The 24,992-nt window shown below is 46.1% G+C and overlaps 1 protein-coding gene across 3 annotated transcripts in view; it reads left to right on the top strand.

Annotated features, from left to right (window-relative positions):
- DGUOK (deoxyguanosine kinase) overlaps window positions 1-5,114 on the top strand; it is a 28,927-nt gene extending 23,813 nt beyond the window's left edge. The window contains exons 4-6 of one of the 3 annotated variants that reach the window (XM_033124487.1): window positions 2,556-2,671; window positions 3,275-3,374; window positions 3,818-4,047. In XM_033124487.1, coding sequence (XP_032980378.1) covers window positions 2,556-2,671; window positions 3,275-3,374; window positions 3,818-3,844 — 243 coding nt within the window. In that variant the 3' untranslated portion in view covers window positions 3,845-4,047. Of the gene's footprint in view, window positions 1-2,555; window positions 2,672-3,274; window positions 3,375-3,817 lie in introns of all 3 variants that reach the window. The other 2 variants (XM_033124485.1, XM_033124486.1) reach the window with 2 other exon arrangements.
- Window positions 5,115-24,992: the final 19,878 nt, after the last annotated feature.

Here is a 24,992-nt window from a genome sequence, read left to right as displayed (position 1 = left end):
TGTTTAAAAATCTTGAAGCTGCCTTGCTGGTGGGAATGTAAATTGGTTAGGCTCTAAGGAGGCAGTTTGGCATATATCCTAGCAAGTGCACATACCTTCTGACCTATTAGTTATGCTCCTCGGAATTTACTCCATAAATACGCTCCCACACAGGCAAGAAGGCTCATGTGCAAGGCAGCGTTGTTTGTAAGAGCAAATTATTGGAAACAATCCAAGTGGTCATCAGTAGGGACCGGTTGAATATATTATGCTCCATCCATGCACTGGAAAGCTCTAAAGTCATGAGAAAGAATGAGAAAGTGCTGTACTGACATGTAACAATCTCCAAGACATATTGTTAAGTGAACAAAAGCAAAAACAGAGTATATGGTAGGACACTCTATATATGTGTGTGTTTTTTTAAAAAAGGTGGGGGTAAGAATGTGTAAAATATTTCTGAACGTGTACAAAAAGTAAGTAACATTGGTTGGTTGTCAGCAGGGTGGAGAACTGGGTAGTTGGAAGTCCGGGGTGTAAAGCTGTGTGATTGGGGAGGGTGGGGAATAAGGGACATGTCTTGAAGCCATCAGCTGTAGGGTGGGGATGTAGGGGTAGAAAGATAGAAAGAAGGAAAGAAAAAGAGGCGGGTTCAGAGTGAAGGAAAGTAGGAATGAAAAAGATAAAAGTAGGGGAAAATGGAGAAAGACTAGGTCAGATGTTAAAAACGTTGAATGAATACCAGCAACATATATGTGTTGACCACCTACTCGGCCAGGCCCAGGCCTGAACAAGATGGACTGGCCTGCTCCTGGGTCTCCCCTAGTCACTATGCGCTCAGAGCACCCTGAGCAGACCTCCCTCTTGTCTTCTGATACAGCTAAAATACCACTGGAGTCATGTTTGCCCAAGCCTAGCATAGCACCCGGCTCGCACAGTGGTGCCTAGTGAACTGGTACCACAGATAAAGGGGGAGCTCCTGCTCCGTCCAGGAAACACCACGCGGACTGCTGGAGCCCACTTGTTCCCTCCCTTATCTGACTGCTGTGCTTAAGATCCAGACTCCACAGTGTAGCCTTTGAGTCACTGTTTTGCATATTTTGTCTTATTATCTAACTACATTATAGATCCCCAAGATAAAGACCTCGTTTAAATTTGGAACAATTATTGATTCAGGGGAGAGGGAGAAACCAGAAGGGATAAGAGTTAAAAGTATTAACATGTTAGATCTGTCTCTGTTAATCAATTTGAAAAGTTGGACACAAGATCATAAATGAAATTTGTTTATATGATTTTGTCTCCTTAGAGGAAAAATAGGACAAGAGGGAAACACAAAGACCCTGCCTCTTTGGGACTATTCTGCACTACATTTGGGGATAGTTTTTTAAGTGTTTGAAAGAAGGAAGTCCTAACTCAGTGGGTTAATCCACCTGTTCTTCCAGGACAGATGACATAGAATAATGTCATGTCAATGACATTATTCAATGGCAGAGAGAGGAAGGAAGACAATTCAGGTGAAACAAACGTTTGGAGCAAAAGTTTGGAGGTGTAAAAGAGCTTGGTCTGCCCTGTAGGTGGGAGGTCAAAGCCGTGAGTCCAGGGGAGGAGCTAAGGAAGCTGCTAGTAGAGGTAGGCGGGGTGGCCAGACTCCGCAAATGGCCTCCTGTGACAGGTAAAGGAGAAGGTGACAGAGTCCGAGCCATGTGCTTCATTTTTCTATCAGATGAAGGTAGAATGGAATTGTGCACACTCTGGAAGGAGAGTGGGAAGGAGAGAGAGTCCCAAGCCTTGCTTTTTTTTACTTCTTTATATTTGACCTCTGCAGATTTTGCATTCTGCTGTAGTGTTTGCTCTGGTGTAAAAGAGATGTTTCAAATTACCCTTTTGTAAATACGACACTACTTATACTTCCTTGAACCTGGGGGTGATGGCTGTAGGCAGTAAGGAGCCTGTGGAGTATTTTAAGCAACGAGAGTAAGGCCATTATATTGGAGTCCTATGGAAGGGTGGACTGAGTGGACAGACTGGGAGGAAAAAACAGCTTTTACCAGGAACTTGCCCTGCCTTTCCTAGGTGAGTCCCCACGGCGACCTGTGGGTAAGTGGAGGATGAGGAAAGGGAAGCCCACAAAGATCGCACCACCAGTGCATGGTGGAGACGGGAACTTAATCCTGTACTTCCTGGCGTGAAGGCCTGGTCTTTTTCAGTCCACTTCACTGCACTTCCAAGAGGCAGAGAGCCAGAAGGCTGTTGCTATAGGCCAGCTGAGAGGTGGTGAGGACCCGACCGGGGCAGAGGTGACAGAGACGCAGGGAGAGAATGAACGGGAGAGGGATTAAAGGGCATTCAGTGACTTCCTGGGTGTGGTGGGGAGGAGGAAAAAGAAGGGTCATTCCAGGTTCCTGGGTGGCTGGTGTTTGCCATTAACCTGTGATGGAATGAGACAGCAAGGCTTCAGAAGCAGTGTGGTGGTGTGTAGCGTCCAGGGCAGACATCAGCAGTGGGTCTGAGAGCCCCCTCAAGACTGCATTGTGACAGCCAAACAGTGAGCTCGGTGGGGCTGGGGGATTGTCTTCTAGGTTTGTCTGAAGAGACTGCACCAGAGGGCCAGGGAAGAAGAGAGGGGAGTTGAGCTGGCTTATCTGGAGCAGCTTCATGGTCAGCACGAAGCCTGGCTGGTTCACAAGACCACCGAGTAAGTGGAAAAGAGAGCAGTGCACAGGCCTGCCCCCTACACCAGACCTTAACACAGAAAGTTCAACATGCAGCCCCACGAAGTTCAGAATGTACTGGAAAGTGGTAGGAAATGTCAAGCATTATCCAACTCAGAAATTTAATATTGGGTGTAATCTGTATATTCCAAGAGACTTTTTTTGAGATTCCCTTTCTCCAGCTTTTTTGATTTTTAAAGTTCCACTGGGTTAAACACGGTGGTGATGACGATGATGAGGATGATAGAGTTGGCTCGGGGGGAAGGGCGACAATTTTTAGAGAACTTGTCAGTTTACTAAGTTGACATTCCCCCTTCGGGCCTTTGCTCCTCAGGTGTGGTGTGCCGTCCGCTTAGGATGTGAGGACTCTCACCTTCAGGGTTAGACTCAACTCGAAAGGGAAAGTTCAGCCTTCCTCTTTCCCACTAACTTTATTGAATTCTTTTTTAAAACTCCTGTTAAACGCCATTTCATTGAGAAGTCATATGACTTCAGAACTGTTCTCGGAATTTTTAAGACCTTGTGAGAATGTGCATCTTGGCTCAGCGTTCTTTTTTCTGCTCCCTAAATGTTTGCGTTTTTTATAGGCTCCACTTTGAGGCTCTGCTGGACATGCCCGTGCTGGTGTTGGACGTCAATGATGATTTTTCTGAAGACGTAACCAAACAAGAGGAACTCATGAAAAAGGTGGGGAAGACCCGAACTCCTGCTTTCTAATGGTTTTCCTTTATTGCACTTTATCTTTGCTTCAAACTTCGATATAATGGGTCTCGTGCCTCATATTGCATTTTACACACCAAAGGGGTCTTGTACACGTCACAAATATCATCCCTATTTTCTAAAGTATTTTGGGTTAATAGTTGTTAAATAATTGGCTTATAATATGTGCTTCTCAGCTAACTTCCTCCTCTAAGGCATTCTAGAACTAGGGAAATGAGACTTCTGGATGCTGTTCCCAGCTCTGCCACTTGATAGCATATGACCCAAGGCAGGTCACATTTCCTCTCCATACCTATTTTCACTTCCTCACAAAAAACTCATGAGCTTGGCTGCCTATGCATTGTGGGTGGACTACTGTGTAGTCTGCTGAAAATATGAAATTTAACATTGGGGTTTTCTCTTTCCCGCAGGTGAACACCTTCATAAAGATTCTGTAACCAACATCAGGGTGTTCTGGCTGTGGTCTGGGCTCTCTGACTTTCTGAAGCTAGAAAAATCCTGAGTCACCCACCTTTCCACCCCCATTCCCATCTCTTTTTACTCCTAGAGTGCTCCGACACTCCAGTATGATTTCTGTTACCCTGAGACTTTGCCGTGGTCTTCTTTTATAGCTCATAGATTTCTAAAATAAAGTTTTAAGTTTTGCTTATTTTGCTAATCCAGTTCATATATTTCAGTGTGTAACTGCTGGTGCCTGCTCCTAACTTCCCTCTAAATGAGCCATTTTCACCTGAGAAAAGTCTTAGCTTTCTTCTTCCTGTGTCCTTCACCAACCGGATGTCCCTTGTGTTCACTTGTTCCCTCCGACATGCCAGGGCCGGCAGTGCTCCCAGGACCTTAACCAGGCCCTGCCGAGCATGAGAAGTAAATGGAGCAGGATTGGATGGGTGCTCAGGTATGAGCCCCCAGAGCTAGGAAATGGAGCCCGAACTCCAGGAAGCTCCGTTATCTCTTCCCATCCAGCACCCTTGGTATGGAGGTTGGGGTGGGGATTCAGACCTTTGTCCTAGAGCTGAAGAACCTGGATAAAAGAAAGAAAGGGAGGCAGGGAGAGAACAAATCAGGAGCCCAGAAAGTCAGCATCTGACATTTAGGGTTTGGTCATCCTGGCACTGTGGCCTGCTCCAAACACCTTACCCAAGGAGTTTCAGGTAACCTTAATGGAGTGAATCTGTCTACACTGGAAAGAAAGAAAATTTTTGTGCTGCACTTCAAGCTTCAAGGAGAATTTATTGTTAAGAGAGAAAAACACATGGCTGTATAAAATCAAAGTGCTCCATTTCAAGAAGCCCGCAGGTCCATGAGTCACTGGGAGCAGAATTCCTGTGCTGAGCCCTGGACGGTTGTGCGGGCACACAGGCACACGAAGGAGCCTGGGGCCCGACTGTCCCAGAAGACGGGAACCTGTGTTTCCCTGTATGCCTGGCAAAATGAGTGAGAGATTGCTTTCTAACAAGTGTGATGTTTTTAAATAACAGCACAGCATTTCTTTATATCTACTTTAAAATTTGTAACTGCTTTATTGAGATAGAATTCCCATAGCATCCAAGGCACCCATTTAAAGTGTACGATTCAGTGGTTTTTAGTACAGTCATAGGTTGTGCAGCCATCACCACAATTCCAAAATGTTTTCATCACCCCAAGAAGAAGTACCATGCCAATTAGTCACTCTCCATCTCCCACCCCCAAGAATCTGCACTCACCCCCATCCTGCCCTAGGCAACCACGAGTCTACTTCCTCTCTTTATAGATTTGCCTGTTCTAGACATTGCATGTAAATGGAGTCCCATAATATGTAGTCTTTTGTGACTGGCTTCTTTCACTTTCAAGGTTTTCAAGGTTCATCCATGTTATGGTACGTATTAGGACTTCATTTCTTTTTATGGCAAAATATTTTATGGATGTACCATATTTTGCTTATCCATCCATTGATAGACATGCAGATTCCAGTTTTTGGTATTATGAATAATGCTGCTATGAAAATTCATATACAATTTTTTGTGTAGATGTATAGTTTTTTTTTAGACTTTTCTTTTATTGGAGAAGGGGAACAGGACTTTATTGGGGAACAGTGTGTACTTCCAGAACTTTTTTCCAAGTCAAGTTGTTGTCCTTTTAATCTTAGTTGTGGAGGGTGCCGTTCAGCTTCAAGTTGTTGTCCGTTCAGTCTTAGTTGTGGAGGGCGCAGCTCAGCTCCAGGTCCAGTTGCCGTTGCTAGTTGCAGGGGGCGCAGCAACTAACAGAGGACCCCTTGCGGGTGTCGAACCGGCAACCTTGTGGTTGAGAGGATGCGCTCCAACCAACTGAGCCATCCAGGAGCTCAGCGGCAGCTCAGTTCAAGGTGCCGTGTTCAATCTTAGTTGCAGGGGGCGCAGCCCACCATCCCTTGTGGGAATCGAGGAGTTGAACCTTGTGGTTGAGAGCCCACTGGCCCATGTGGGAATTGAACTGGCAGCCTTCAGCAGTAGGAGCACAGAGCTCCAAACACCTGAGCCACCGGGCCAGCCCTAGATGTTATGTTTTAATTTCTCTTGAGTGTATGCGGAGGAATGGAATTACTGGGTCAAGTGGTGTCTCCATGTTTAACTTTTGAGGAACTGTTAAACTTTTCCAAAGTGTCTGCACCATTTTACATTCTCTCCAGCAACGTACGACGGTTCCAGTGTCTTCACATCCTGACAACTCTTGCTGTTTGTCATTTCAATTATAGCCATCCTAATGGATGTAAAGTTGTATCTCACTGTGGTTTTGATTTACATTCCCCTGATGGCTGTGATGTAGAGCGTCTTCTCATGTGCTTATTGGTCATTTGTGTATCTTCTTTGCGGGAAAAATGTCTACCTAAATCCTTTGTTCATTTTTCAACTGGTTTTTTATTGTTGAGTTGTAAGAGTTCTTGATATATTCTGGATATGAGTCCTCAGATACATGACTTACAAATATATTCTCCCATCCTGTGAGTCATATTTTCATCTTGCTGGTGTCCTCTGAAACACGAAAGTTTTTAATTTTGATGATGTCCAATTTATTCTGTCACTTGCTGTTCTGGCGTCACATCTGAGGAAGTCTTGGATAATCTAAGGTCACAAACATCTACATTTTCTTGTAAGAGTTGTGTCATTTTAGCTCTTATATTTCATCTGTGACCCATTTTGAGTTAATTTTTGTGGTGTAAGGAAAGCATTCATCTTTATTCTTCTGCATGTGCAAATCAAGTAGTGCCAACCCCATTTGTAGAAAAGATGAATCTTTTCTCCCATTGAATTGTCTTGACACCAGGTCGAAAATCTGTCCCACTTGTTCTTGTATGTGTTTACTGCTTCAGGCTTTGGACGAGATCAGGGATGAACAATAGGGTGGGTTTTGGGAACTCGATGGTTTGGGTCCTTTAGCTTTGAGGGGCCCAAATGATTGATTCCCGTTTACCTTTCCTGGAACCACTAATGTAGAAATCACCTGGAGACCCAGGGTAAGAGCACTAGGCCCCTACCCTTCACTCACGTATTCAATCTTCGGCAAACATTTCTGAGTATCTGCCACATGCCGGGGACCAAGGAGGTAACAGTGAACACAGCAGAAGGCAGACCTGGTCCTCACCTCGCAGACCTTGTCATCTAACAGAGAAGGTGACAGACACTGAACAAGTCATTGCAGGTGTGGGGAGCATTTCAAAAGAAGTACTGTGGGGGCCTCTACAGAAGGAGCCAAGTAATCTTGGACAGCCCCCTACGAAAGTGACAGCTCTCCTGAAGAATGAATGGGATAGAGTGTTCAGGCAGAGAAAAAAGTCACGTGCCAAGGCCTTCGTGTGAGAAGTAGACATTAGGCCCAGACTGTGAAAATCAGATGAGCTTAGTGAGTTTATCATTTAAGAATATGTTCCTCTCCTTCCCATTCTTGACTTAGTCCGAAAGCCTGACAGGCATAAGTTCAGTGTTTTCCTCCATTAAATGCTTTTTCTCTGAGATAGTCAAAGCCATTAACAGTCTCACCTGGGTGATATATCTTGCCATTTTCCACATGAGATGGTCTGGAGAGAGAGACAGAGAGAGAGAATATTTTGGTGAGGAGCAGTCGTTTTTGGACCTTAAGTGTCGGGAAGACTAGGTCTGGGTGGAGTGTTGAAATACCAAGATAAGGCCTGTGTTATCGGCTAGTTTGGGTGGCTTTTCTCACTCAGTTTAGGCCGTCCCCCAGAGTCCAATCACTTGGATTTGCATATAAAAATAGCTACATTTCTTTCCGGCTTACTATGTGGTAAAACCTGCTATTCTGGAACCAGACTATTACCTTCATGGGTTTATAACATGGTTTGAGGTTGTGCAAGTTCTCACTCTCAGGCTTTCAACATGAAGGGAGAAAGTGGTGTTTCGGGTGAAAGGGGCTGTTATATGCAAATGCTAGAATCACAGGCAAAATGAAGCAAGGAAGTAACGTACTTGCAGAATTGGAAAGACTGTTCAACCTCTTTCAGCCCTCACTTTAAAGAGGAGGCAGTTTAAATCTCTGGGCCGCTTTCTCCTCCTTGTAACTTGTTCCTTTGTCGGGCTCGTTGCTCTTCCACTGCCTGGTGTCTCCCTTTCTCTCTCCTTGGCTGACTCCGCCTTGAAGTGTTGGTGCCCCCCCAGGCTCCTTTCTGACTTGCTTCACTCCTCTGGGAGATCTTGTATTCGTTTTCTATTGCTGCCATATCCAGTAGCCACAGTGTGGTTTAAAGCAGCGCGAACTTAACTACTGTAGAGTTCTGGACATCTGAACTCCGACATGGGTCTCGTTGGGCTACAATCAAGTTATCAACAGGGCTGCAGTCCTTTCTGGGGATTCGAGAGGAGAAGCTGTTTCCTTACCTTTTGTGTGTTCTACAGGCTGCCTGCATCTTTTCGCTCATGGCTCCTTCCTCCATCTTCAAAGCCTGCAACGTTTCATCTTTCACTTTCTTCCATTGTTACGTCGTCTTCTCTGACCACAGCCAGGAAAGGGTCTCTGGGTTTAAGTGTCCACATGATTGCACTGAACTCACCTGGATAATCCAGAATATTCTCCCCGATCGTCGTCTTTAACCTTAACTACATCTGCAAAGTCCCTTTTGTTCTTAAGGTAACATTCCCAGGTGCCAGGAATTAGGATGTGGACGTCTTTGAGGGGCTATTATCCTGCCTCCCACAGATCCGAAACACTGGCATGGCTGGCACTATTATGGGGTGAGGACTTCTTTACAACTTGGAAATGTTATGACAAGTGTGAATCGTTTACAGTAGTGGAGGGAATAGTACAAAGACCTCCCGAAGCCCCACTACCCATGCCCTGGCCCAAACAGCCTAAAACCACAGGGAATAAACCTATAGTTTGACAAAATCAGATTTATTAATTCATTGCAGCGAAGGAGACTACATACGTGAGGAACTATGGGGCGTCTCATCAAATAAGCAAAGAGTTACAGCATTGGGGGGAAGGACAGAGTTGAGGTCAAATTTAAATGTAGCTGTGTTTTTTATAGGCTCAGAACAAAGCAGGAGCCGGTACCTGGTCTGAACTGCACAGGAGACCCAGGCCCATTTCTGTTGAAAGGACAAAGATAAACGTGGCCTGTTGTGTTCAGAAGCCCCTTATTTGAAGCTCTGAACCTGGGCTGCAAACCAAGACCACTTCTCTGCGTCAAAGCGATACAGATCCTCGTGGCACCAGAAGGGTGTTTCATTTTTACTGATGAAATTTCAGACACCAAAGTTTCTGATGGTCTATCATTTTAGAGAACAAGGTTTCTCAGAAAATGAGTCAGAAAGTAGTCACGCAAAGAAGGGGGTGGCTATGACACTTTAGCTGCAGCATGCCCCTGGAAGGATTATTGTTTCATGGTAACTTTGTCCCTATGTCTGTCCTCCCAGCGTGATGAAATGTCAGGGTTTTTTCTTAGTCTGAGCTAATTTTGACTTTCTCACCCACTCCAGTGATCTACTCATAGCCAATTTTGTTTCACCTACAGCCTATCCACCATTCTCAGGTTATTTTGAAGCAGACCCCAGACAACAGGTGACTTTTAAAGCTAGAGCCATATTGACCTCTGGATGTCATTACCTGGATATCCCTTATGCTCACTGTGTATGGAACAGTATTCTCATCCCACCCCCACCTCAAGCCCACGAAGCCCGTTTTCCCTCCTTCCCCTCCTTTCCCTCCATGTACGCAGCTGACCCCATCAGAAGCCTTGGCGTCATCATGGGCCCTCTACCTCTCTTCTCACACCCTTTCTCAACAAATTCTGCCTCTTCATATCAAAAGACTCAAATCTCTGTACCTCATTTCTGTTTCTCTAGTTGAAGGTGTAGTGGATGCTGTGATTGACTCCCCAACATTCATTCATTGCACCTCCTCTTTCGTAGTGGTCATGGCTGTGTCAGGAATGGCTGGAATGCCTGCCCCCACTTCCCCACCGCCACCCATACTACCACCAGTTGTCACCTCTTCCCCAAGTCACCCCAACTGCACCATGTGCAGAAAGGAACTGGGCTGCTATGTGAAAGCACAGCGTCGAAGTCTCCCGCCCCACCCCTGCCACCAGACAGCTGCCCCTCAGCCCTTCCTGTGCGGAAGTAGTAGAGCTGCCATGTTTTTACAACCTCATCGCCCACCACTTGCTCCATAAACTCCACAAGACTCCCCACGGTTCCAGAATACATTGTGTGTTTCCCACATGACGGAATGCTGCTCTCTCTCACCTCTCCCCACTTGTATTCTGTCATTCCCAAGTCTACCACTCTCTCAGTGACACTCTTCCCTCGTCCCCCACAGAAGTATCCAGTCTTTGGGCTCCTGGGCGCTCTGTTTATTAAACTGTCGAACTGTGTGTCAGACCTGAACGGAAGTCGTGTGGAGACATCTCTCCCCTCCTAGGCTTTGTCATTCTGGACACAGACCATGTCTTGGTTACTGAGCACAGTGGCTGGCATTTATCTCCTATTGCTGTTTAGTGAGTGCCTAGCAGAGACTTGTTAGGTGGATGGTGTAACTGGAGACACGCTCTGCCCTTTCTGAGGTCACTGGCTTTGTGAGCTCCATATCGCAGTCTGTTTATTATGTTTGTCTTGTGTGTGAAGCACTAAGAGGACATGCAAGAAAAGGAGGGGCCCAGACCCCACCTTCAAGTTGTCAAGGAAGCTGATCATTGTTGAATGCCTACTGTGTGCCAGCTACCTTACTGAGCACTTTTGAAATGTTAATCAATCCTGTCAATAAACCTATGAAAGGAGTTTTAGATCCCAGTTTTTACCAATGAGGAAACTGAAATTCGGAGAAATTCAATAACGCATTTGGGGTTCCCCAGTAAGTGGTGAGTGCAACAATAAGATAGATGCAAAAGGCACTCAACAGGAGCACAAGGGCAGGGCACCTGACCAACTGGGGGCGGGGTGGAGGCCAGGGGGGAAGGGAGCAGCAAAGGCTTCCTGAGGAGACTCCTTAACTGGGCTTTTGGGGTCCTCCAACCTAATCTTCCCCTTCCCCTGTGAAAGGACCCTCTGTTCTAACTAAATGGTTTCACTCACTGTCCTCTGGACAAAGTTGTACTCTCCTTGTCCCTGCATTTGTCCTAACCATGTACCCTGATGAACTGATACACCGCCAAAGAATCAGTCCTGATCCTTAATTGCAAACAGAAGTAAGTTGCTGTGAACCTGATGAAGTGTAAGCCTCCGGGCTCATCATTTGCAAGGCCCTGGAGGGCCCACCATGGCTGCTGACACAGAAAATTCCTCATGGACCCGAGACTCCGGCAGGGCTATCTGACTTTGCCGAGTCTGGGCCACATGTCCCTGACTTGCCCAGAAGCTTCGAGGGAGTCTGAGAAAGACAGTATGTGACTTTTCATTTTCACTGTCGGAGGCGGGCTCTACTTCCAACCTAGGTGGGTAAGTGCCCAAATGCGGGAAGATGATTCATTCGCTGGCTCTCCACAAAGCGGCAGATGTTCACTACAGGGGGATTTTCCAGAGCCAAAGCTTCCACTTAGGGACCATCGGGCTCAGGTGACACATGTGAAACTCCAGTTTGGTTTGGCTTGGAGGTTGCATGGTACAGACTATGTTCCTATGTTTGATTGACTATGCCGGAGTCTTGGGGACTTCCTCTCCAGAAGGCACTTGAATTATTCTGTTGGTGCAAAAGTAATTGTGGTGTTTGCAGTTACTTTTAACCTTTGAAACCGCAGTTACTTTTGCACCAACCTAATAAAACCCTTAAAGTGAAACGGGCACATGGGCATGTGTTTGGGAGCAGCAATGGAAAATGGCGACCCTGGGGAAGCGACAGTCTATCTGAGTCTGTGGCTATTTCCCATGGCAATGAAGCACTCGGTCTGTGGGAGAAGACCCTGTGTTCTCTGTCATCAGTGGTGGCCCCGTCACGCCTCCGACCACCAGAAGCATTCACTCCTCACTCATCCCCAACATCCAGGCCATCATCTGGGGCCACTTCCCCCTCAGATGTCTCAGATCTGTCTCATCAGCAAGCACCCTCTTCAGGAAGCCTGTGCTGGCCCCTCCAGTGCGGTCAGTGCCCTTCTTTGTGCTCCTGTCGAGAGCCTTTTGCATCTTTCTCATTGTTGCGCTCAGTACATAGTGTTAAAATGATGTTGTTGTTTTTGTCAGACCTCAGAATATGTCTTAGCCCTTTGACTCGCCAATGCCTGGCACACAGGAGTGAGTAGCAAATGGAAAGAAAGAAGAAAAGGAGAAAAGTAGTAGGCTGAGCTTGAGAAGGGCGCCTTGGACTATGCAATGGAACGTCCTCCGTACCTTCTCCCCTTTGTGCTGACAGCTACACACTTGCTGAGTCCCAGGCAGGCCCCAGCTAGCAGAGCCTCTCCAGCTCTCGACTAGACTGTGTGATTGTGAGATCCTTAGAGTACACGGCGGGAATACAAGATGGGCTTGGAGCACCTGCTCCTGGGGCCACTGTGGACCCCGAAGTGTCTCATGAGGAGGGAATTGACAAAGCGAGAAGCCCCAGGCCCTAACTCAGTAAAACTGTGACATAGCCCTGGACTGCCCTCCTCAGACTTCTTTTACAAGAGAAAAATACAAACTCTAATAAGTCACTGTTTGGGATTTTGTCACTATATATAGCTGAGCTAATAATCCACGGGCTCTGAGCTTGTTGCAACAGTCTCTCTAGTCTAATTTGGGGCCCTGCTTGCAAGGCCAGAGAAGGTGTAACTGGGGACCCCAGGGAATGTTACCTAGTACTGGGGACCCCTTGCAGTTGATAGGTGGTTCCTGGGCCACCAGTTCTGGCACGAGGCAGGAACGAGGAAAGTCGGGTAGGGAGAAGCTGTGTCACCTTGGGCGAGTCATCAGACCTCTCTAGGTTCCTTGCTTTGAAAACAAGAAAGATGGTCTTCAAGGTCCTTACAGTACACGCTCAAAAGATCTGCCTTAGGAATGAAGAAGTAGCATGGAATAGATGGAGGCCTGGGGTTTAGGTGTCATACAAACCTGGGTTCCAATCCTGGTCAGGCCACTAACCAGCAGTGCAGCTTGGACAAGTGCCTTAACCTCTCTGAGCTTCTGTCCTTGAATCTGAAAGTGAAATGAGCTTTTGCACCTCCTTTGCAGAGAGATACTCCAAGGATTAGAAATACTGTAGACAAACATCTGGGCACAGAGTAGCTACTCAATACAGGGAGCTGGTAGGTCTGTGTGGATGGAAAGACTGGAGAGCATTGGAAAGTCCTTAACAGAGTCTGACTGAGCTGAGCTTGCAGGGTGAGGGGAGGAGTACTGACATGTTGGCAGGCGGGGTGGTAGGACATGCCAGACAGGTGAGCAGCATGAACAAAGGAAGGAACACACATGATGTGATAGTGAAGAGTGGGTACAGTGCGGTCCCAAATGGAGAGAGACAGCATGTCCCCATGTGTGATACAAGACAGACTGTAACAGGTGCTACTTCCAGCTGAGAGAGAGCTTCATGGATCACATGGCATTCGAACTGGGCATTAAATGATAGTACGATTTTCAGAGCAACAGTTGGAGGAAAGTGGCTTTGGAGTAAACACTGTGGGCAAAGCCAGGGTACTAAGGAAGAAACTCCAGTGTGTCTGGGGGAGGGGAGGTCGTGAGGCTGGAGGAGCGGGCAACAATGGAGGAGGAATGCACAAATGTTTTAAATAGAAGTGCTTGGGCCCCTCTTCTTTGCAAGGCAAAGACAAAACAGGCCAGAGCTCTGTTGCTCATGCTGTGTTCTACCTGCGTCCCTTCAGCACCTCTGTGAGGCCAGAACCAGAATGCCTGGGTCTGGAGGAACCTCTGAGATCTCGGGGGCGACCTGGCAAAGGGGCTGGTGCGGGACTTGTGTTCAGACGTGGAGGGCTGGGAGAGCAGGCAGGCAGGCAGGCATTCACTGCAGCTTCCTTCCCTCCAGGCGGCGGCTGGCTGTGTGCCCTGAACTTGACCTCAGATGACCTGTGTGTTCCCTTGCTGGAAACTGTTCCCTTGCCAGGAGCAGTTGAGTTTCGTCTTTGGCTTTCTTTCTCCATCAAAGTAGGGAATTTGTCTCAGCCTGAGACTGGCTTCTGCTCCTCCAAAAGTCTCCCCGTTACCTGAGCAGGACCTCGGTTTCCTCTCCATTGTGTGCCAGTGGGGCGTCTCCAGTTAGCAACTTGTTCTCCTTGCCTCTCATCAGCTTTTATTGTTCTCAGTTTAGAACTGACGACTTTAAGAGTGCAAGATCGTGGTATAGATAAGGACAAAGACCAAGGTGGGAGCTAAGAAATGTTTCCCCTGGGCCACACTGCTAGTTAAAGGCAGAGCTGGCACAGCCCAGGAGTTCTGACTCAGGCCCACGCCTAACTCCACACTCCCCAAATTCATTAGGGTGTGGAGGTGTGGACCTAGGCTAATTTGCAAGTCCAGATTAATGTGAGTGTCTTGAAATCCTGGTGTGAAAAAGTGAGTTATGCTTTAGGCATTGCCCTTGTTCATAATACCATGCTTGGATGTTTTGTGCATTGGCATGAAATGTAATTCCAGTTGCCCAGTGTCGCTGATCAGTGTTGCCTTAGGAGACTAAATCCAGTATTAGCCCTTGTAAGGGGAAGGAGCTGCATCATTTTCTCCTAAATCAAATACATAAAGTATACATAGCATACCTACCATGATTCCCCGGAAATAAGACCTCGCCGAACAATCAGCTCTAATGTGTCTTTTGGAGCAAAAATCAATATAAAACCCGGTCTTATTTTACTATAATATATAATATAATATAATACAATACAATATAATACAGTACAATATAATATAATACCAGGTCTTATATTAATTTTTGCTCCAAAATATGCATTAGAGCTGATTGTCCGGCTAGGTCTTATTTTTGGGGAAATACGGTAGCTATCAAAGAAAGGGACTGATCTGTAATTGGCATACAAGCTAGAAATTATTAATCCCACATAGGCTGCAGTTGCTCAAAAACCTTTTCAGACTTAACCTTTGAGACAGTTTATGGGTCCCAGTAGAGAGCCAGGCTCTGTTCACCATTCAACAAGAATACTCTGTTTCCCCGAAAATAAGACCTAGCCAGACCATCAGCTCTAATGCGTCTTTTGGACCAAAAATTCATATAAGACCTGGTATATATTATATTATATTATATTATGTTATGTTTTGTTATATAAGACCCGGTCTTATATTATAGTAAAATAAGACCGGGTCTTATATGAATTTTTGCTTCAAAAGACGCATTAGAGCTGATGGTCTGGCTAGGTCTTATTTTCGGGGAAACACGGTTTGTTAAACTATTGGGCCCCAGGCACTGCAGGATGAGAGGAATACACTGGATAGCGAGACAGACACACATGTACCTTACAACTGACCTCTTTACTTAAAAAATAAAATGTGTTACCTAGGTTTGAATACCATCTTAATCATCAGGTTTGGTACTGAAAGATATTTTTGGCTGCTTTCTAAAATTAAGCTCCTCTTCAAAGGATGGAGAATGAATTCACTGATTGAAAAATACTCAGAAAAACACGTAGCTTAGAAAAAGGCAATCTCAAAAGAGGAATTCCCAAGACATTTTAAGCAATGGTCACATAACTTCCCAAGGAGACAATTCAGATAAGAACATTCCATTTGGAAGTAGATATTTGGGGATGATTGTTTAAAGCAAAGACACATTTTCATGAGAACAAGGATTTGGCTCCTAGAGGCCAGCCACCTCTAAAGCAAGATGACCAAATGGTCTGAACCAAACCAAGTCTGTTGGCTGCTATCCACTGCTTGTGAGCCCTCTGGCTAGGACCAACCCAGGCACCCACACTTGACAGCACCTGCCTACAAATCAAATCAAATTACAAGACCGACACAGCTTAGAAACAAACCCGCCTTTTCCCATGGGTTCCCATGTTGCCAAGGATATTTCATTGATCAAAGATAATTACTATCATCTGATCTAGTTTCTAACAACATGTTCTGTAGTCTTTCTATTTCATACAGCACTTTCTCATATGTCCTTTCCTTGAAGCCACACCCCAATGCTTGCTGTAGGTATTAAATATTCCCACTTTGCAGATAGACAAACTGCGGTTTGTTTAAATGACTTGCCTAAAGGACACAGCTAGAGAGGGTCACTTTCAGGGCTTGAAACCAGGTCTCATAGTTCCTCCTCCACCAGAGGACAGTAGTCCCCTAAACTCCTATAGAAACTTGTGATCGCAGCGTAAGCAGTGGTTCCCAGTCTGGCTGCACATTAGACCCCCCCCACACACACACCCCGAGTGTGATTAGATATTGCCAAGGACACGAGGCCGGGGCCCCCATCCAGGTCCATTAACCAGAATCTCTGAGAATGGGGCCTGGGCATCAGTATCCCTTAAATTTACCAGATAATTCCAATGTGCAAAGTCACAAGCATTCCGTTAATCAGAATTTGTTTTTCTCTCTCTTAAGTAGCTGCTTTAAGGCATTGACATTCTACTTGTCTTTTGCCAAAAATAAGTTTCTGTTTCTCAATTATAGGACTAATACGCATTTATTGTAGAAATTTTAGAAGAAACGTATGAAGAAAACAAAAACTGAGAGATCCAGTGTTAATATTTTAATGTATTCTTTTCCAATCTTTATGCATATTTACACACCAATTTTTAATAACACAATATATACACATTATTTGATTTCTATGGTAAATATTTTCCAATGTTCTTAAATATTTTTCGAAAACACTATTTTATTATTAAGACAGAAAAGATTTGAAAGATACGGTCCACAACATTAACAGTGATTATCACTGGACTCCAGATTCTTTTTAGATTTTTCTTTTTGCTCTTTCATATATTCTTATTTTTCTATAATTAACCTGTAGTTTTTAAATAAATAAAATCATTATAATGGCTGCATCATGTTCCAGTGTGCTCATAGCTCATAAATGAATCACTCTTTAATGTTGAATAGGTAGGTTGCTTCCGATTTTTTGTTGTTACAAGTCTTCAATGAAGATTCTCGTACCAGATTTTTGTGCACCATTTTCCCAGAAGTGAAATTATTGAGTCAGAGGGTATAAATATTTTGAAGGTTATTGACAAACATTGCTAAATCGCTCCCCAGAACGGTGCACACAATTATGGTCCCATCAGTAGTATATCTTGGTAAACAAAATTGTTACAGTCTTTGCAAAACTGGGCATTTTCATTTGTGATGTGTCCATCTGCTATGATTATTAACGAGGTTGGACTTTTTATATCGTTTTTAGTCATTTGTATTTCTTCTTTTGTGAACGTTCATGTCCTTTACCCTTTTTTCCCCTTTTGTCTTTTTTCTTACATACATATTAAGTTCATATATGACACTTTTCCTGTTCATTTGTTTTGTAAGTATTTTCCCTTGGCTTGACATTTAATTTGGGGTTTTTCACATAGAGAAGGGTTTATTGATTTTATGCTTAGAAATAACCTTTAGGTTACTTGATCAGGTAAATAGTCACCAACATTTTCTTCGCAGGTCTCAGTGAATAAATGCTTATATATATAAGGGCAATTTGTCTGGTTGAACAGGATTTTGTTGTTCTGGACAATCCACCTCGTACAGGAACCTGACTTGGAATTACCAAGACAACAATACTTTTATAATATACATTCCTTGAACTACCCCACCCAATACTGAAAATGTAAAAAAAAAAACACATACACACAAAAAAAACAAAAACATGTTGGTAGTTCCCATCTACTTTGTAGGGCAAAGCATTTTCAAAGCAAATAATATGGCATAGCCTCTCACAAAAGACTGTCCCACCCCAAAACTAACAAAGTCCATTTCTGCTCTGTATTCAAAAATAGGGTGGGTTTTAGGATGGTACCATTGGTCCCCAGGTGGAGACTATCCTTCAGCCCAAACCCGCCCTGGTCCCATGCCTTGGGGACAGACACTAGTCCTGACTAGGGTTTTTCTGGCAATGTAATATTTGGGACATATACTGGGGGTGCCAAAAAAAATGTACACAAGTGGACATTTTGGTCAACATTGCTTAAGCAGTAGTTCGCCGTAATCAGAAGTGTCTGGACGCTGATGGTAACCACTCTGAGCACCTCTTGTAATTGCAGAAGTGAAATGTGACTTGTATGCATCTTTCGTTATCAGTATATATTGAGGATTACAACTTTAATACAGTTTTCCTTTCTTAAAATGTGTATACATTTTTTTTGGCACCCTCTGTATATACTAAAAAAACTATTTGTTGTTTCTCTGACATTAAACGTTAACTGGACAGCCTCTATTTCTATTTGCTAAATCTGGCCACCCTAGTCCTCAGGTTTCCTTTCAGTATTGATGTTCGGCCAACGTCCCAGCGGTGCACACAGGAAGCCGTGGACAGACCCGCACCTCTGGCTCACCACATGAAGGAATTCACCTACCTGCCTCCAAAGGGGGCTCTCAAGCACAAGAAGCAGCCTCCTCCCTGGGCCAGAGATGGTTTCAAAAAATCCCACTCTGTAGACTTGTCTACGTAGATCCGCATGTGCTTATAAACCTAAGCTCTTCATCCCAGCCTCAAGGGTGCTTCCAGGCTTCCTGCACTTACTGCTCTTCTTCCTGCTTTGTCCAGCAGCTGTGAGGCTCCTTTTGCGCCCATGGGCCACTGCCTCCCTCAGGTGCCCTTAGCCCCCTGCACCTTCCTGCTTGAGTGGCAGATCTGTTTGTTCCCTGCGCCTCTTTTTGCCTTTAACACCCTATTTTTTGTCTTCCGGTTTTTTATGACTATGAGTAATAATTAGATTGTTTCCCAAAGGCTGGATGTTCAAATTCAAGTTTGTGGTTTGAGATGGCCGAATGTCACATGCATGTGGGTCATGGCCTTTGTCATGTGACCACTAGGGCAGTCCTAAAGAATGGCAAAAAGATTGAGACATCAGCTGACAACCTCCTCCATCGTTCAGAAGATAAATAGTACAATGTTGGGATATAGTATACGAAGCCAGACAATTAAGTTCACAAACTCATCCTAGAAAAAGTGCTATGCACCTCATTGCTGAATATCACTACGGTCACCTTCGAAGTACTCCCCTTGGGAAGCGGTGCACCGATGCCAGCGCCTAGTCCACCCTTCAAAGCAATCTTGGAAGTCTTTTCTGTAATGGCCATCAGGGCTGTCATCATATTACCCTTGATGTCCTGAATGTCATCAAAATGTCTTCCTTTCAATATTTCCTTTATCTTCGAGTAAAGAAACAAGTCATTGGGGGCCAGATCAGGTGAGTAGGGAGGGTGTTCCAATACGGTTATTTGTTTACTGGCTAAAAACTCCCTCACAGACAGTGCCGTGTGAGCTGGTGCATTGTCGTGATGCAAGAGCCTTGAATTGTTAGCAAAAAGTTCAAGTCATCTAACTTTTTCATGCAACCTTTTCAGCACTTCCAAATAGTGAACTTGGTTAACTGTTTGTCCAGTTGGTACAAATTCGTAATGAATAATTCCTCTGATATCAAAAGAGGTTAGCAACATTGTTGCAAAAAGTTTGCAAACCACTTAATTGTCAGACCTCATGTCTCCCCAGGAATGATGCTAGAGTGACTCTGAATGACTGGATCCATCAGTGCAAGTGTTTCCAAGAACCGTCTCCCAGCTCTGTGGGGGATGCCTGTGTTCTCTTTATCTCTAGCCTACTTATCCCTGCCCCTGAAGGCTTCTAAAGCAGAGCTTCTCTGTTTTTAGGGTGTCTCTGAATCACCTGAAGTCTTGTTAAAATGCAGATTCTGATTCAGCAGCTCTGGGGCCTGCTGAGATTCTGCACATACACAAACTCTCAGTGGTGCTGCAGCTGCAAGTCCAGTGATCACACTTTGAGCAGCAAGAGGCTGAAACTTTTTCCCCTGATTGGCTGCAGGGTGGCCTGGGCACTTGGCCTTTTCAATTCCAGGATTTGGGGGGGGGAGGGGGAGGACTGCTCAGGGCCCAGGAGGTCTGAATCAAAGGCAGTATGATCCAGGTCTGTGAGAAAGGAGAGCACAGAGTGAGGACAAAGGAAGTAGGCTGCAGGGGCAGAGCCGGGTAGGGCTGGAAGGCTGAGAGAGGGGACAAGTTCAGGACAGTTGAGTGGAGCTGACAGGACCTCAGGCTGACTAATATGGAGGGAAGCATTTGGGAAACTGCCACCTCACCCTGGGGAGGCTGAGTAGGGGCTCCATCTCAGTGCCAAGCCTCATCCTGGGCACCTGGACATCGTATCCCTGTTACCTTAGGTGACACAATGTCCCCATTGACTCCTGTATAGATTTTAACTCTGGTTGTCATGGCTACATATGGTTAAAATATGGTCATGGCCACATGTGGTTAAAATATTGTGAAGTAGAAAGAGGATTCAGGAGACGATGATGAGGTGGGGATGGCAGAATGGGACAGTTTGAGTGCCTGCTGTACCCCAAGGCCTGAGATAGGACTTTGCCATAGCAGGGCTCATTCGATCCTCTGCAAAGGAGGCATCAAGACTCCCATTTTTACAGAGAAAAGGAGGTCAGGGGGGGGAATTATAATACCTCAGCCCCAGTCACAAACCAGCACATGGAGGAGCTGGAACGGAGCCGGGAATCCTGAGGGAGCATCTCACTGTGCTGGGAAGGGGGAAGGCGTTGTGGGGGGCGGGGCATAATGGCAGAGTGAGAAGAATGAGGTCTCTAGGAGGTCTCTGAGGTTTGGTCCCCCCGATGGCCCAGTTCTTGCAAACGGGACTGGATCCTCACCCATAAAATGCTGTGGGGAATGGGGCGTCTCCAGGATGAAAGGGGTTGATATCAAGTTCAGGTCTCAGATGGGACAAGCAAGCTGCTGGTCACCAGGAGACAGGATGGGAGCAACATATGGAAGCAAGATACTGGGACAAAGCAGTTGAAGTTGAAGCAGCCTTTCCGGGCTGCTCAGCTCTTTCTGCAAAGCCTTTGCACTAGTCTGACTGGATTCTTAGGACTTATAGTTCAGGAATTTCACCGTTTTTATACTACACATATTTTCTCTGCTTGCGTCTCTCCCCTCCCCACCTTTTCTTTTCTTTGACAAGTTCCTTTTAAAAATGCTGACTTTGTTGGAGAATTTGATGCTAAAGTTTAACCGAGAGGTAGATCATAGGATCTGGGCCCTGCCAGTTTCCCCACCTGAACCTCAGGCCCCTATACTTGTTGCTTCCTGGGTCTCTTTGTGGACTTGTCCCATATGCACCTCAAAGGGCCACGTCCTTGCTGAGCCTACTCAGCAACCCGCCCTTCCTCTGGGCCCCTTGGTGCTACCATCCATCCTATTGCTCTTCTAGAAACTTCCTACCCCCTCATTCAGTCAACCCTGTCCTGTTGATCTGACTCCCCAAATCTCTCCCTAATATTTCTCTCTATCCGCATTCCCACAACCCTTGTGGAGACTATCCTTTTTTTCCTCACCTGGGTTCCTGCAACAGCCTTCCAGCTGGTCTCTCTGCCTCCATTCTCAGCCCCTACTCAGGCATACCCCAGACTGCAGCCAGTGCCGAGCGACATGCGGCCCCTGTCCACAGCACAGTGGATGAGACGAACCTACGCACTGTCACCATGTGATTGGTGGGCCCAGTCATCAAAGGCTTCCTGGAGTGTCACCTGAGTTTAGCCAGGAAGGATGAGTGGGAGGGAATGGCAACAAGGCAGGAAATGCTTCCTCCAAAGCTGTGCTGTTTTAGAAGTTTCCTTTAGCAGACAGGCCCCTACTGATACTCCAAGTCCTTTCCTTGACTAGATTGTTTCTCTATTTACAAATTAATTTCTACTGAGTTTGCCCCACTGCCACTTACCCCTTCCACCATACTTCCCTCCACTCAGATTTTTCACCCTGGTCTAAATCTCTGAACCTGCTCTAGGGTGAGCATTGATAACCCATTGGAGTGGGAATCTGAAGTACTTGTCCCCAGGAGGGAGAAGCACCCTGGAAATGGACAGACTGATTGCACTTACATATGCCTCAAATGCACACGTACACATCCACAACCCATACGTGCATTCCCTGTGTGTTATTATTGCTGTTAGCCAAATGTGTTTGCTTCTCCCTCCAGGCACATGGGAGCAGTGCATCTATTGCACTTTCCTGCCCCCTTTGGCCAGAGAAATAAGAACAGATGTGATGTGTGTTACTTCCAGATAAAGGCTTTCGAAGTCAGTGCTCCATTTGCCCCATCCTTGTTTCCTGCCTTCAGGGTTCAGTAGGCAACATGTCCATTGCAGCAGCCTGTGTCCCTGAGTGGATGTGGGAAGCAGAGCTCCGATTGACCAACAGTGGACATATTTCATGATAGAGAAATAAAATTTTGTTATGTCAAAGCACTGAGACCTGGGGATTGTTTGTTACTGTAGCGCAGCCTAACTGATCCTGACTGATACATTGAGTCAAATCAAGGTTTGGGGGCACCAAGGCCTTTATCCCCGTTGGGTTTTTAGCAGCCTGTGTCTCTGAGTCAATTAAGGTTCCCATCCCTGTCCAGCTCCCTTTGGTTGGAAGATTTTCAAGTTATTTCTTTCATATTATGATGGGGACCCTGGCATTCTCCTTGTAAGTTATATAGTCTATTTGATTTAACCTAGATTCAAAGTGGAGTCACAGAAATAGTTATAAAATGTGAAAGCACTTGCTGAGTTACTCAAAAGCATAGTCGTGGCTACCCTACACGTCATACGAACCAATACACATCAAAAAGCAATCCACCTTTGACTCTCCTTTTCCCCAGGAGCAAAATGCCAGCTTCTGCCCCGTATCAGCTGTGCCTTTGGTAGGCTAACTTCAGAGGTCCTGGATTGTAAACCTGATTCTGCCACTTAATATTGAATAACCTTGGACAAATTACCTCTGAGTCCCTGTTCCCTTATCTGCATAATGGTGATAATAATAAAAACTATGTCATAGAAAGAAAAGGAAAGTAACATTTGGTGTATTAGCCTCTATGTACAGACAGAATGATAATGTGTGTGGAAGTGCTTTGAACAGGGAAAGCTCTATGCAAATATTAGCTGATAATATTTTTAACCAATACATGACTGAAGAAGAAACACATCCCAAATCAAATAAACTTCCCAGTGCCTTCAATCTTCACAATCAAGCCCAGGTGTGAACATAGCCTATTTACATTTCTGCCAAAAGGTCCCATAGTACAAAGCTCATTCTTCAAATAGGACAAATTGCTTATTAGCTAGAGAGAAGGAGTGGGGTCAAGTACCTCAAAGGTGGTTAGTCGCATTCAATCATTTGCAGGTTGGGCAAACACCCAGCAGTGTTGGTTCCACGCGGTGACTTCCCGGAGAACCACAGGCGCACATCCAATTATACTTCCTATGCCCTTGGCCCTGTGCTGAATCAACCGCAGTTCATCAATGGAGCTGGAAGCCCTCCTTATTCCCAGCCCCACCTCCATCTCCACCCCCGGGACACGCTCCCTGTCAACACTGTATTGTCTGCAGTCGGAGGTTTTTCCCTAGCGACGGGATTTCCCTTTCTAGCCCTTGGGGCACCTGCGCCGCCAGGTCCTGACCTCAAGGGAGCGGTGGCCTAAAAGGCCCAGTGCTCGGCCGCTGGGGGTGGGGCCGCCAAACCTCGGTCAAAGGAGCCTCCCTCCGTCTACCTCCACTAAGCGCCTGGGGCCTGATCCTGGCCGCCGCCGAGGTGCTGAACTTGCTTCTTGCCGGCTTCCTCTAGTCCAGGGCTTTTCAAACTTGAGCGCGCATCCCCTGAAGGGCTTGTTAAAACAGATCGCGGGACCCCACCCCCGGTGTTTCTGCTTGAGTAGGTTTAGGGTGGCGACTGAGACCTTGTCTTTCTAACAAGTTCCCAGGTAGTGGTGATGCTGCAGTCCCTGGACCACACTCAGCGAAACACCGCCTCTAGCTCACTACCGGTACTTACTGACCGCAGATAGAAGCTCGCTGGGCACCCCGACGCCTTCCCCAGCTGCTCTCCTTCCCTGAGCGCTGTGCCGGTAGGGAATAACCCGGCCACACAGGAGGCGGCAGACCCCAGAAGGCAGGGCTTTAGGAGTTTGGATTTTATCGTGGAGGCCCCTGAAGCGCTTGTGCCTGTAGGGAAGCAGGCAGAAAAGAAACCTCGGAAGCCTGTGGGTCCTCGGTGTTCCTGGGCTATTTCATTGATTGCGTTCTACTGACATCCTTTCTTCATTCCACACATATTGATTGGGTGCTAGATCTAGGGTTACAAAGGTGAAAAGACAAGGTCCCAGCCCTCCAGGAACTAGTAGTAGTAGTAACTGGGAGGGAAATGTGCAAAGTGACAATGCCAGTAAGATAACTGTTCCTATGGAGGGAGTGTCAGACTTCTGTGGAGGGTGGGTGAGTGGGGCTCTGGAATCTGTCTGAGGAGAAGGAAAAGGTTTCATGGAAGAATTGGCATTTAGGCCAAGACTTGGAAGGTGCGTGGGAAGTTGGCAGGTAGAAGGGGTAGCTGGGAGTGCGTGAAGTGGGAAGGGGTTTCCCCAGACAGAACGAAAGAGCAACAAGACTGCCAAGGTGCAAGGTTCTGGGCGGAGAAGCAGTAGGGAAGACTTGACAGGCAGGTCTCAGGCCTGGGCCTGGTTTCCCTCCTATCTCTATGGCGGCTCCTTCTCTGTCTCTTCTGCTGGCCCCTTGTCAGCTGCTGTCCCTGAGGAGCTGGTGTTCCCTGGGGCTCTGTCCTGGCTGCCTTTTCCTCTCACTCTTCACGTTCACTCCTGAGGAGCTCCTCCACACCTGAAGCCTCACTTACAATCTGCTCACTGACGAGGCCCACGCATGTTCCAGCCAGGCCTTGCGCCCTCAGCTCCACATGCATCTCCACACACATGTCCCTGGCATCTTTCCTCCTGTCCTCTGTCTTGGTGAACGGCACCGGCATCCACCTAGTTACCTAAGCCAGAGAATTTTGTGCAATGACCCTCTCATAGATAGCTGGTAAAGAGTAACTTGGCACAGTAAATTGCTGGTGCCACTCACCGAGACAGAGTATAGGAAGAAAGATGCTAGGCTCAAATTCTGAGTCTACAATTTACTGAGTGACCTTGGGCAAGTTACTTAATCTGTGTCTTTATCTATAAAATGGGTTTAGTGATAGTATC

The sequence above is a fragment of the Rhinolophus ferrumequinum genome, chromosome 13, assembly GCF_004115265.2.
Source record: "Rhinolophus ferrumequinum isolate MPI-CBG mRhiFer1 chromosome 13, mRhiFer1_v1.p, whole genome shotgun sequence".
NCBI classification, from domain to species: Eukaryota; Metazoa; Chordata; class Mammalia; order Chiroptera; family Rhinolophidae; genus Rhinolophus; species Rhinolophus ferrumequinum.
The sequence above is the reverse complement of the archived record's forward strand: the minus strand, read 5'-3'. Positions and strand labels throughout refer to the sequence as shown.